Below are 14,329 nucleotides of genomic sequence, written 5' to 3'. Positions count from 1 at the left end.
GTTCTAAAATCTTTTATTGAAATTCCAGCAGATTTAATTGTTATCCAGCTCAGTGTGTGTTAACAATGTGAAGTGGCTGATAAAAATAAGCTGATGAAATCCTAGGCTGAATTCTTAAGAATTAGAGCATCCAGAACACCCTGGGGAGTCCACTGTACCCCAGTTACTGAAGAGTATATAACTACTCTGTATCTTCTTAGAAAATGACTTTGAAAAATTACGGATAATCTTCACTTGGCAAGGTTTTTATACCAATTCTGTGCACACTACTGCTAGGACACACAATACTCCAAGGATTCATGAGGGTCCACCACTGGTGAAAGGGCAGCTACTTTCCCCTGATCATTGGGGTCCTATGATATTTTATCCTATTGTGTTCTCTAAATAGTTTTAAAATTAAAAGTAGACTAGATTAGCTCATCTACTCATCTTGTTTTATATGCCAGGGTCTATTCCCCGGGACAATGTCTAGTTAAAGGTTTAATTCTTCCAAAAAGCAATTCCATCATTTCCTTTTGGAAGGCTGTCCTACGTTCTACTCACTGAATAGTTGAGAATAGTCTGAGTCTAGCCAAATGTACTTGACTTGACCCTTTAATAAACCAAGGGGAAAAAAAAGCTCTCTTAGCACAGGATTCCATATACCTAGAAAATGGTCAAACCATGGTATTCAATTTCAGTTCTATTTTGAGAATAAACCTGACATCCTAAACATATTTGTCAGGTGTGCCTGACATTTTTTATAAAGATGAAAAGTAAAGATAATATACTACCCTACACACGGTCCTGAAGGAGAGAATGCCTAATAAAATGCACAAATCATTTTACAATAAAAATTCCATAAACATTCTACTAAATATAAATATCAAGAAGACAACCTAGAAACTGGTAAAAGGCTATGCTCAATCATAATTTCTAATTGTCTACATTGGTAGGGTTTGGCACCGAATTCCCTGGAACTCCATCTACATAATCCTCACCACCCTTGGGATGACAATAAGAAGAGGAGGAGGTCAAGTGGTGAGAGATTCTGGGCTCTTTCCAGCTTAAACCAGACCTGTTTTACATTAACCTGTTTTAATATGCTTAGTTTTTGTCTAAGATTTCATTTTTACAAATGACTGTTCTAGAATTAAAACCACATTTAAAATAAAATCAGTAAAATTACAAGTTTTAGTGAGTACATAAATGGTCATTTTCCACTAAGTTTTCTGTCTTATTTAGTTTTATTTTATTTACCTTAGATCCTGGTGTTCCAGGCTGACCTGGTGAGCCATCACGTCCCATTAAACCCTATATTTTTAAGTGGAAGATTTGAGAGTAATTTAGGAAACAATATTAAAAAATATTAAATCCATTTCCAAGGTGCACATTCTCATCATATTTAATCTGTTACAATATAATACAATATGGGGAAAATTTCCCCACATATATCCAAATGAAGGATAATAAAAAATCTATACAAGCTAGCATGGAGACCAGCAAAGCCCTCCTACAGCGGTTGCTCAAATAACCTATAAATAGCAAAAATTCCTGGAAAGCTAGTAAAAAAACAAATGTTTATTTTTTTTCCCTACATTCTCACTTTCTTCCTTTTGTCAAGATAGCTAATAATTAGGTTTCTTCATAGATTCATCCTGGTCAATTTTACATTCAATTTCTATTTTCATAAATAATATTTTGAGTTACCATCCAATAAATTCTCTGAATATAACAATCTCTCTTCAAGTTACAAAATGGTCATATTTTAACTAACTATATGATTCAAAATATGACAACAATGATCACTCTAGCAACAAGGAACTAATTTAATTTAGATTCTACTCAAATACCACTACATATATTAAAAATATTTGCTTTCTCTTAAACATAGCCAAGGAAATGTGATGAGCAAAAAACATGCAATTAGTATCATCAGAAAACATAATCTCAATATGATCAAATTGAAAATACCATGTCATCACTACTATGCTTTGCCATCAATTTAGGATATTACTACAACTATAAAATGTAAAATATACTGGTTCATAGCATCGTGTATAAAACATTAGATATGTTATATATACATATTCTCAAAGTTCAGTGAAGTTCTAGCCAATACCTTCACTTTCTGGAAGCTAACTTAGAGACTGGTAAATAACCAAGTTTATTATTTCGATGAACAAATGACTAGGTAGTGATGTTGAAGATAGAGAATTACATTCTAAAGGGAAGAATCTTCTTTTAAACCTCCTCAAAGTTGAATTCACATCTAACACACAGTATTTTTATTTACTCTTATATGCAAAATTCACCAAAGCAATGGACAAAATATCTGTGTTTTTAACTTACATAAAGTCATAAACTGTTAAACACAGAAGAGATCTGTTTTACTTAAACAAAAAGCTATTATAGGCAATTTAATTCATAGGTTAAAATCAACATCGCTTCTAGTAATTTTTATGCAATCCTGCACATGAACAATTGGATTTTCATAATTTCTAATATCAAATGCATATTGCCCTTTCCACTCTCAAAACTGCCAAAATTATTTATTTACTAACTTAGGATATTCCTGTTACCTCTTCTGAACATATTCTCCCTCATTAGTTTAATAAATGTGTAATTTAAAAAAAAAATGAAAAGAGAACATTTATTAAGTTTTAGAATTTTCATGGTACTTAGTCTTTTAATGAATAGATAGAATATTTGTTTTCTGGCTTATCTATATTAAGAGTTCTTGATCTTTATTTGGGGGACCAAATTTGAGAATCTGAGAATTTCTAGAAAAATGGACATAATCATTTTCATACAAAGGGATTTGTGGACTCCTAAAATGTCATTGTTACCCCCCACCCAGCCCCCAGTTTTACAAACTCCAAAAAAATAACTCCTGATACATAGTAACTGTATTTCAAACACCCTGATCACAATGACATTAACATACAGGAATCCCCGGAGCTCCTTTTTTTCCTAGTGGTCCTGGAGGCCCAATTTCTCCCTAAAATCAAATACAGATCAAATTTAAAATTGTAAATTATCAAATCATTTCTAGGAATTTCCTACCAAATCATTATGGAATGAAAGTTCAATACCAATCACCCCAATCAGTCTGCTTCCCCTTTCTCTACTGTAAAACAGAAGCTTACATAGGATAGAAAATCAGGAACATAACACCTTAAAGATTTGGGCCTAAGGTCTGTGGAATCACGAAGTCAAATATTTTTATGAGAAAATCAGGAGGGATGATGTCATTGTCTCAAAGGAAGACTGAAAGTTCAACAAATAGTTGGTGAGGTAAGATAACGGGAAAAAAAAGCATGTGAAAAACTATCTTTTCTGTTACAGATTAAGAAACATGATACAAATATAAATTAAGAAAATATAGGATACAGAACAATAGCATTTATACTTTAGTTTCTTGGGTTGTGGCTAACTAGATACTCCAAGGGAGTCTTCAAATCATGAACAAGAATAACAACAAAAACCTGGAAAGAACATCCTTTGTGAGAGAGTAGGAATCTTATAAGAAGTTGGAGAGGTCTTCAAAGATACCTTATTTTAATAAAATATATTCTGGGTTGAGACTATGATAATGAGGATTTGGAACTATGTAGAAATCTTGCCAGAGGTGGAGATGCAAAAGTCAAGAGGGCTGGAGGTATCTAGAGCACATGGGAAACTGAATGGTGGGCTACACCTTGGGAAGAGGGCAGGAATCTTTAATACCTAAGACCACTCAGGACTCTTAAAGGGGGCTGATGTGATATCCATGACTAGCAGCAGGAGGCAGCTCTCCATGCCCCAGTTAAGCTAACATAGCTCGCATCAATTAACATGAAGCAATGAGCTCATATTCATCAAGAAAGAAAAAGGCGGCAGCAAGCCACAAGACTGAGGGTTAACAGAAATAAAAAAACTGCAGATACTGGAATTGTTAGAAACAGAATTTAAAACAATATATTAGATCTTTACAAAATAAAGAATGGAATCATAAAAGACTATTTGGACTGTAAATGGACTATGAGGCTATCAAGAATAAAAAGATGTTATTACAAAGTTGTACTTCTGGAAATGAAAAGTATGATTGTTTTGTTTTAAATCATTGATGGTTTAAACAGCAGAGTAGACACAGTAAAGGGAGAATAAGTACAGTAGGAAATATATCCAAAAAAATTAATCAAAATACAAGAATCAAGGGTATGAAAATAAGAAGCTCTTCAGAAACATGGAGGATGAAATTAGAAGGAATAAAATTCATGTAACTGTAATTCCAAAAAGAGGGAACAAAGATTGGAAGAGATGTCATTTGGAGATCTAATGAGTGATGTCTTCCACAGAGCTAGGAAACAAACCGAATTATCCCTTGGGATGAATAAAAAGAAATGCATATCTAGATAGATTGTAATGAGTTTTAGACCATGAAAGACAAATAAAATATCCTAATGAATCCCAAAGAAAGAGATCACTTACAAAAGAACAATAATTAGAATGAGAGTAGATGTTTCATAGTTAATAATGGAAGCCTGGAGACAACAGAAGAAAATTCTCAATGTGTTAATGCAAAAATAACTGTCAAACTTGAGTCGTATACCCTACAAAATTATTCTTCAAAACCAGGAGTAAAATAAAGATACCTAGATAAAATCTGAAATCTGGTTCCCAAATATCTGTACTAAAAGAACCGCTAAAGGTATGGTTCAGGAAGTAGTAAAATTATCCTAAAAGGATGGTCTAAGAGCACAAGATATGAAAGTAACCAAAGTAAAATAGACAGCACATGTATAAATCCAAATTATATTTATTATATATATATAATATATATATATTATCTGTATAAAACAACAAAAAAGTACTTAAAAAGACAAAATAGCTTCTGAAATTATATCATATTTGAACAATTAACTGCTGCCATGATGGTGGTAAGAATGTATTCTATGTGAAGACATCGCCACTTTACCCTTTTAATAAACAGATCCAGCCCCAAATCGTTCAACTTCCATTAGTGCTCACCTTTTGTCCCATTAATCCTTGGTTTCCAGGAAATCCTGGTATTCCCTAAAAAGTAATAAAGTAGAATTTTATTTTAAAAATGTATAGATTATATCATTAAAGATGAGTAAGTCCTAGTTGGATTTTTAATTTGTAAATAATGCATAATTTTAAACTTATATCATCCACTCACATACAGTAGAACACTGTTATTAATAAAAATCCAATTTTGGAAAAGAGAACATTTATGAGAGTATTATATGAACATCTACTGATATTTAAAGTTTTAAATAAAGGTTTTCAAAAAGAAAAGCTTAAGAGAATATTAATCTTGGCTCTTCTTTTAGATCAACATAAGTGATAAAGTAAGAAAGATACTTCATTTGAACATATTTCTATATTATTTAAAATGAATAATGCAAGAAAAACCATCCAGTCATAGGAATTCAGATTCAGTAACAACAGTTCTAAAGGCCCCCACTGCCTCACAACCATAATTAAAAACTAGTAAGACTAACCAATATCCTCCAAACTGAGCCATTAAACACCCAGGAACTTAATTCCTTGTATAGAATACACCAATCTTTCTCCTAATGATTCCCTTATTGATAAAATCATGAAGAATATGCAGATCACAGTTTGAGGAGAGACAGAAGCATAGAGAACCTAGATGTAAAAGTTCTCCAACAAGATTCAGAGAAAATTAATGTTTATTGTATAAATTTGAGAATAACATTAGCACATTCATTAATGGGAAAGCCAATTCTCATGGTCAGTCATTCAATGCAGTTACCAAAATAATTTTTCACTATCTAAAGGAAACAGCAATAGTATTAATCAGTTTTTATTTTTTATTCATTTTTCTTAGCTCCTTTCACAATGACACTTCAGTTAAAATAGGTAACATCTGAAATAAGTAACATAGAGGGTAGAAAAAGGAATTTGAAAGACAAAGAAATTGGGTCCCATCAGTATTTCTTTGAAAGCCCTCTGCATTATCCAGGCTTTCAAAAAAAAAAAAAAAAAAAGGTAAAAAAAAAAAAAATTAGTACTCCTCAGTAAACCAAGGGAGATGGTAGACAGGCCATTGCCAATGAGATCAAGTTATCTTCTATTACAGAGAGAGAATCAACCATTATTTTGATTTTCACATCTTGACTTTATTAACACAATATTGGTCAATGTATTAGCCACAATTATAATGCAAGACACATGCATATAGTTCTGGTTTTAAAATCTGAACTTGATAAATAAAAAGTATAAGGAAACAAATAAAATCTGAACTTGAATCATAAATTGGAATCCATGTTGATTTTATTTGGCTCCATTCATTTTGCCAGGGCACTACATCCTTTGCAGAAAACACAAGTTGTATGTGAGCAATGACTATAAACAAAGGGCTTATAGTCTACTTGAAAACACAACCTTTTATAAACATACTAACTAGAAAATAACATAAAGCCATATAAATTTTATAGTAACATTATAAAACATAAGCATACTCTAAAACATAAAACAAAATGAAAATAACTTAGTTCTATGTAGAAAGAACATAGAATAATATTAATTATATCCTTCCAAAGCAGAAAATGCATATTTTAAATGCAATCAATTAAGATCCTATTGTTCCAAATAAAGGCTTCCATTTCAATAGACCACAGTTTGGCATGAAACCATCTATAATCAACTCCCATTCCAATACACATATGTACAAATTCACTATAGGTTTAGATTAAGTTCTGAATTTAAATAAAACCTATCTGTAAAATCTTATCAGATACAAGACGGCCATATATTGTTCTATGCTGAAGCTGTACAGCTGTGGCCATGCAGTGTCCTTTGGCCCCAAGAATCTCTAACAGGGTCATACAATTGCCCATGATACTATCAGACCTGAGAAGCTGAATTTCTTGCTGCACACTGTCCTTTATTGCTCAGAGTTTCATCACTATTCAAGTCTCTATGCCCTCAAACAATCTATGATATTAGTACAAATCAGTTACAGATATGCTGCCTCTACTCCTATTTCTGAAGCCAATTCCAGTGCCAGAAAAGCTACATCCTCACTGTGTGGGCAAATGGAGTTATGCCCAGGCACCCAAATCTCCACTTACCAGAAGCCCTTAGGAGAGCCCTCCTCCCCAACCCCAGTTCATTCCCTGGATCTGATCTGACACTCTATTACCTAAATAATACTGATACTGAGCTTGGTCTCTATTAGGACATAGCCCCAAATCTTGTTATTTCAGCATATCACATAAAGTATTTGGGGGAAGATTCTAGATTTGGGAAAAAAAAATCCTTTCCTATTGCCTTAACATGTTAGTAAAACATTAAAATATATTTCAGAAATATGAAGTCATATATTCTATGTCTAATTATGCCAAAAACTATTGCTTATTTTAAAAATGTCAACCACAAACACATAAAACTACATAATATAAAAAAAAGATGCAAAGCTGATTTATAAAAGTATATCTCGGCAAAACTAATATAATACCATGGGCATGCATGGAATAAAAGACTGTTGATAAAGAAATTAACCAGAACTGAAATCACTGAGAGCTATATTAATTAATAAAATTCTCCTAGATTTTATTTTCCTGGGCTCCCATTTATGAAAGTTTTCATAAACTTTGCTAATTTTACTCTAGCAGAAGTATTATTCAAAACCATTTGAAATTTACCAGTTTGTCAATCCGAAGTATTTAGTGACAATTACTTCATACAGCAAATGTTTTCCAAGCAAACTATTTTATATTTCACTTTTGGTCTGTGTGGTTTTGGATTCAGGCAACTGTGAAAATGTATAAATAAAGACAGTAACAAGCCTTTTATTGGTAAGAGTAAAGGGGTATATTTCCCTCGCTTCTGTGATTTCAGTTTGGATTTGAGAAAGAGCAGAAAGTCAACTGGAAAATCCTGCATAATATTGTGGTGAAAAAAACGTTGACATAAAAAATGTTCTATAATCTTCTCTGTAACCATTAACCATTGATGTGTAACAAAAAGTCATTAAGAATAGAAATACATAATTTAGACTAAAGGGTTTGGCCCCTATTTCCTAAAGACCACGTTGTAATGAAGGAAATGTGTCCAAAGATAAAAAATATCACTTGAAAAAAAAATCACTTGATACTTTCTCATATCCAATGAATTCAGTTATCTCACCCCTGAAATCAGAGCAACTTTGATCCAATCTGCTTGTAATGCAATATTTTCGACATTCTAAAGACAAATCTAACCCATTAATGGTATTTTTATATCAACATTTTTAACATTTCCATACGGTGGTAGAGATATTTAATATGCAGTTATCAAAATATCAGATATCAAATATCAGAAGGTTATGTTTTCTATCATATCAGGAAGTGGTTTGTTTGTTCCTAAAGATTCATGAAGAAAAAGCACTGATATGTTGATAGCACTGTTCTTATTAGCTACAAAAATTAAACTATTATTATAATGATCATTAATAAAAAGCCCAGTGGAAGCAGTTACAAATTTAGACACTGAAGTCAGTCAGCCCATATCCAGTGGCTGATGGACTCCAGGCCTGTTATTTAAACTAGAATCTCAGTATCCCCGTTTTACGCATGGCAAAATAATAGAATCTACCTCACAGAGCTGGTACATTATATCAATTAATTCATAAGTGCATAGCTCAGTGCTGGCACTCTAATGAACAACTTTTCATGACTGTCCTTTCACAGCTCCTCCCTGACCTTTGAAAGTTGTGAAATAGATGAAGTCAATTCTCCCCCATGTCTCAAAACTTGTTCTCTTTCTCCATTTTAAGGATATCTTGAAGGGGTGTGGGGGGGGGGCAGGGTCTTTTCCACCTTGTCTTTTTCTATCTACCCTTGTTTTCAAAATTTCCCATTGTACCCAAGGGCACTCCAGCAATCCAAGGCTTCCTACTAGGCGGTGCCAAGTTAGCAGTACCCCTCATCTTTTACACCTTTGTCTCTTCATGTTTGGCAAACTTTGACTACAATGATTTTTGCTTTTTAAACATTTAAACGTATTTCATCACAATTTTTAAGAAAAATATAACCCAAAGTTTCAAATATATTTTCAGTTGAATCCAATGTTTTTCAATCCTTTTTAAAAATTCCACACTAAACTGACAGATCATTATGAATGATGTGTAAAAGATTACTGTGGTAAGAGAACACTAAAGAGAAGTAACTCACAACCATAGCTGCCAAACCTAAAACAAACTAATATATAAGTACTTGCAATAAACCCATAATATGGAAATCACCAGCTTTACTATTCTTTTTAATACTTTAACACAGTTTTACTACTCTCTTTAACCTTTAAGAGGGAAAAAGTAATCTGAGTAACATTGGATGAATTTATTTTCTCTAGCCTACAGATCAGTATCCACATGGCCTGGACCCAAACAAAGTACCAAAAGGTAAGTAATTTCAATAAAAAATGCTTTGGTAAATATTTCTGGACTACTCATGTTTGTACACAACATAAAATATTATGTCAGACATCATAAATTACAGAAAGAGACCAGGAATATCATCAGAAGGAAAAGCTGTCTTGAAGCCCTTACAAATTTGCTTCATGTTACTGGCATTTCTCTTCAGCATCTAAAAGCATTTCAACATTTTTAAAGGCCAAAAGATATTCTAAACAATTTTACCATGGTAAAAGTATTATTTTTCAAGACAAAACAAAAAAAGACAAATGTTTAGCAAATTAAAATAACATACCTGAAAACCCAGAAGAGGAGAGGGGAGGACAAAGTTTAGTGACCCAGGGATGGTCTCTGCACTACCACATGATGGGAAAGTCATGGAATCATCCTGAACCCAGGAATCCAGACAATAATCTGCCCCTTTCCGTTGGCAAGTGACATCATGCTTGTGAAATATATTAGGGAGTTAAAAGGAATGTATGCATATAGTCACATGTAAAACTGAAAACCAACTCCATTTGAAAGAAGTCCTAAAATGACAACCCTAGGGCTACTCTAAAATGAATTCTGATCCTCTGAGAACCTAAAAAATACAGACTATACTTTTTGGTGCATAGAATGTCACTGTATAACTCAAAAAAAGCTGTGATGAATTTCTCATGAAAGAGAAAAATGAAAATGAATTTTTCCAAAGACCTTTACAATCAACTGAGTTGATGAGTATAATTTATACACCATTTTCCAGAGAAATCTGAATTACTTTTTAAAAAAATTTTATCTATGATAGAAGTCACCCAAATTTTTTTTTTCAAACACCAAATCAAAGGTGAAACCAGTCTGATGAAGAAAGCAATGAATTTCTAACCTTAATTACACTGAAAACTAAACTGATTATTTGAAAATTATACCTAATTTGTTATCTATGTGTCTTTTATTTATAACCTATTTTTTAAACACGTATATACTGTTATATCTAAATCATATTTATTGTGCAACTCAGCCCATTGTGAATTTTTCTGTTTATATAATGTATATCCCCCTTTTCCTATTGAAAACTGATATGATATACTAATAAGCATTCACTAAAAGAAAAAAACTTAAAACCTATGGGGAGCCTGAATGGCTCAGCTGGGTAGGCATCTCTTAATTTTGTCTCAGGTCATGATCTCAGGGTCCTGAGACTGAGCTCCACATCAGGATCCCCCACTCAGTAAGGGGTATGCTTGAGATTCTCTCACTCTGCCCCTACCCCCATTCTCACACACTTGCTCTCTAAAATAAATTTTAAAATCTTTATAAAAATACAAAAAAAAACTAAAACAAAAAGAAGTATACTGCAACCTCACAGCTATGACCTCAAAGGGTAACACATTTGCTTAATTTTCATGCCTTGTAGGTTAATCTCACAGATAATTTTTCACACATTGTTAAAGATATCCTGTTAGATGAAGGCATCAAGTCGTCCCATTAGGGAAGAACAATACTGTGTTTAAGAAGCAATTTCTTTGATAAGAAAAAGCACAGGTAGGGGCACGTGAGTGGCTCAGTAGTTGATCAAAATAGAATATGAAGGTAGTAGACAAAAGTTACCTACTTGAAAACAATTGATTTTAGTGACATTGATAAATGAAAATGGAATTATCATCTTAATAGCTACCTTATTATTCTTTAAGGCTATATGTGCTTTAATATCTTTCTCTGGCTAAATCAACTAACTTCAATATTGCCACGAGTGATAATAAAAGTTATATTTCCAATTAGATTCAATGTTCTTGGTGTTTTAAAATATTTTATTATTTTTTGACAAATTCGGAAGCAAATCTATCCTGGAAAACTAAAGTACATCTACAAACATTTGAACAAGTTGTTTTATGAAGATTGGTAAGTCCTCACTAACATAGGAATTTGAGCACTTAAACTTGTTTTGTTACATCTAAAATGAAATTTTTAGTTTATTGATTTTCCTAGAAATTTCTTTGAAAATGTATGTATATAGTATTTTAAAAAACAATTTTTAGATGTGATGTATTACTGTTTTTATTTTAGAAAACTTATCTTCTATTACTTCCGTTAAGGAAATGGTAAGGTTAATCTCATCAAATGCCAAATTCCTGGAATTTTTTTTAAGATTTTATTTATTGATTCATGACAGAGGGACAGAGACATAGGCAGATGGAGAAGCAGTCTTCCTGCAAGGAGCCTGATGCAGTACTTGATACCAGGTCCTCAGGATCATGCCCTGATCCAAAGGCAGATAGATGCTCAACTATTGAGCCACCCAGGCATCCCAGGAAAATGAATTTTAATAATCATCTCTGGTGATTATGGTTAAGGTACTCTGGATCAGAGTTGAAGAAATACTGCTCTTTATATAGTAAAAACAAAAATTCTTGAACATTACTTATACTGGGGTGCAAAGCTACGAAAGTCATCAAGAAGCTTTTTATTTATGATTATCTACCAATTAAATTTTCATATAATCCATTTTATGTCTCTTTGCTCTAAAACAACTATACATCATTTTCCCACCAATTTTTAACCCTTCATCAAAAGTCTTAATACTCAGGTTTTTATGATTAACTTCACTTTAATGGCATTTGAGAGTCTTGATCTACCACAGGTTTTTTTTATATAAACCTTTGTAGAGTATGTTTATTGAGTAAATTTTCTACTTCTCCTACCTACAGAGAAACTATTGTATATAAAACCACCTGGTACAATATTGTACCTTCTATGATTGCTCAGCAAATATTAGCACCTAAATCCACATCGCAATAAGAATCTGCAACAATCCTAAAGCTCTCTAATGGTTTCTCTTTTGTGATTAGTCATTCCATCTTAAAATACATTGTTCCGAAGTTCTTCATATTTCACCAAACTCCATCAATTAAGTGTACTCTTTTTATGTAGAATGCAGAAGGAAGAAAATTCTACCACAACAAATAAATTATTCATGGTTTTTATAACCAAATCATCATAAAACTCCTTTGCCCTGATTTAATTTTATTATTAGTTCATCAAATCACTTTTTATACTTCACTTGCAAGAAAGAGACTATCACTGAAAATGCCTAGTCCCTATGTCCTAATAAAACTATTAAAGGAAATTTATATTCCAATCTTATTCGATCATTTCCAGTGGATTGAATTCATCATGAACCATTAGAATTACACATGACTTCTAGAATGTATTCATAAATACTAGTCTCTCGATTCATACTCTCTTTCGTTAAAACATACTTGAGTTTTTTTCCCCCTATGACCAAGAAATGTGTATCTATGCCAAAAGATTTTCAAAGCCAGAATCTTTTAAAGAACCAAAATTAAAACAGCAAAGCAGCTATGACTTAACTAAGCATATCTGTTTGAAACAATAGAATACTTCAGTATTCAAAATTATGAAAATCATTTTTATAAACCATCTGAAAATATTGGCAATCAATTACCTACTTATTAGGTGTTTAACTGATTATCAAAAATAAAAATGCACATTGGTATAAACAAATATTTTTGAGCACTCTTTCTCAGATATCTCCCATATGTATTTTAACAACACCCTAACATATTAAGAACATAAACAGTTTTCTGATGTTCTCAGAGGCATGAAACATTTTTCTAGTGTTCAGTGTGGTAACCACACTCAAGTATTTTTAAAATATTTCTCAAAAATATTAAAAAAAAATAAGAGCTCGTTAGAATGAAATAATCTAGTTACCAAAGTGTGCTTTTCCAGATCACATAAAAAATATACTAGTTTCCACACTTGTGAAAATAGAACAAATGGAAAACGTTCTCATTTCATCTGCTAAAAAAATAGCATTTATATGGTGCATGAATCCAGTATTAAAATAAATATGCCTTGTCTTGAATAACACTGTTAATTCTGTATTTTCATGCTTTGCAAATGGAGAATGTATTTGGACTAATTCAAAAGTATCATCTGATACCTTACAACAATGATAAAAAGTACACAAAACAACCCCAGTCCCTGTATGACTAAAGAACATAATTTTAAAGTCAAAGTCTTGGAAGCTTTGAAATCTAGACTAAATATCCTGTATAGATGGTGATGTAAGTTTCCTTTCACCCATTCTCTTCAAAAGAAAGGTGCATGTAATCAATCCCCATGTCAGTGAGAATACTGAGCCTATGTAAGCAACATGAGATTTTATTTACCCACAGATTACGTTACCCATTCTGAGAACTAACCATGCATCATTTCATATGTTGAATTACATTCATCACTCTTGTCATTTCAGAGTTCAATAAAGTCCTTTTTTGAGTTATAAGGACATGAATAAATGAGAAAGACTGAAATAAATGCATTTTAATGCTTATCAATAATTTTACAATGAATATATTCAAGAGATTTCTTCAAAACAACCAGAAAAAAATGATCAGTACCATAGACACAGAGCCTCCAAATATAAAATCTGCAATGTTGTTTTATGAAGTTTTTTGATGGTGGTCTCTTTTACTCTGCCAATGAAATCATTTGTATGGAAAGAATTAAATGGATCCTTTGATAAATCTGGTGGGATTTTATTAACTTATACAGATAATGGGCCAACATTTGCCTTTTATGTTTAAACAAAAAGATATAATAGTTTCATAGTCATTACAAGGCCAAAAGTCATATTTTGGGAAATCAAAATGTTGCAGATATTGCTTACAAATTCAATCATTTCTGCAGACAAATCAGATATGTATATGATTTAATTTAGATAAAACCTATTTCAAAATGCATTCTAAGAGTTACCCTCAACCAAGTTTTAAAACATAACCCTGGAGTTAGCAGGGAATTATTAAAATAATAAATACAAGTGAATTTCTCAAACATTCTAAGTTGTTTTATGTGAGCTGCCTTCACACTAAGAAATGCCAAGTGAAATTCTTAGGAGACATCAGGTTAAGGTTGTTTCAC

General features: G+C 32.1%; 1 protein-coding gene across 2 annotated transcripts in view; it reads right to left on the bottom strand.

The window, feature by feature from the left end:
• The window catches only part of COL21A1 (collagen type XXI alpha 1 chain), a 242,471-nt gene that overhangs the window by 16,776 nt on the left and 211,366 nt on the right, over positions 1-14,329 (bottom strand). For both annotated transcript variants that reach the window (XM_077903578.1, XM_077903577.1), the window contains 3 exons: positions 4,993-5,037; positions 2,927-2,980; positions 1,240-1,293 (listed from right to left, as the gene is read on the bottom strand). In XM_077903578.1, the coding sequence (XP_077759704.1) occupies positions 1,240-1,293; positions 2,927-2,980; positions 4,993-5,037 (153 nt within the window). The remainder of the gene's footprint in view (positions 1-1,239; positions 1,294-2,926; positions 2,981-4,992; positions 5,038-14,329) is intronic.

The sequence above is a fragment of the Canis aureus genome, chromosome 7, assembly GCF_053574225.1.
Source record: "Canis aureus isolate CA01 chromosome 7, VMU_Caureus_v.1.0, whole genome shotgun sequence".
Lineage (NCBI taxonomy): Eukaryota > Metazoa > Chordata > Mammalia > Carnivora > Canidae > Canis > Canis aureus.
This window is presented reverse-complemented; position numbering and strand designations above follow the sequence as displayed.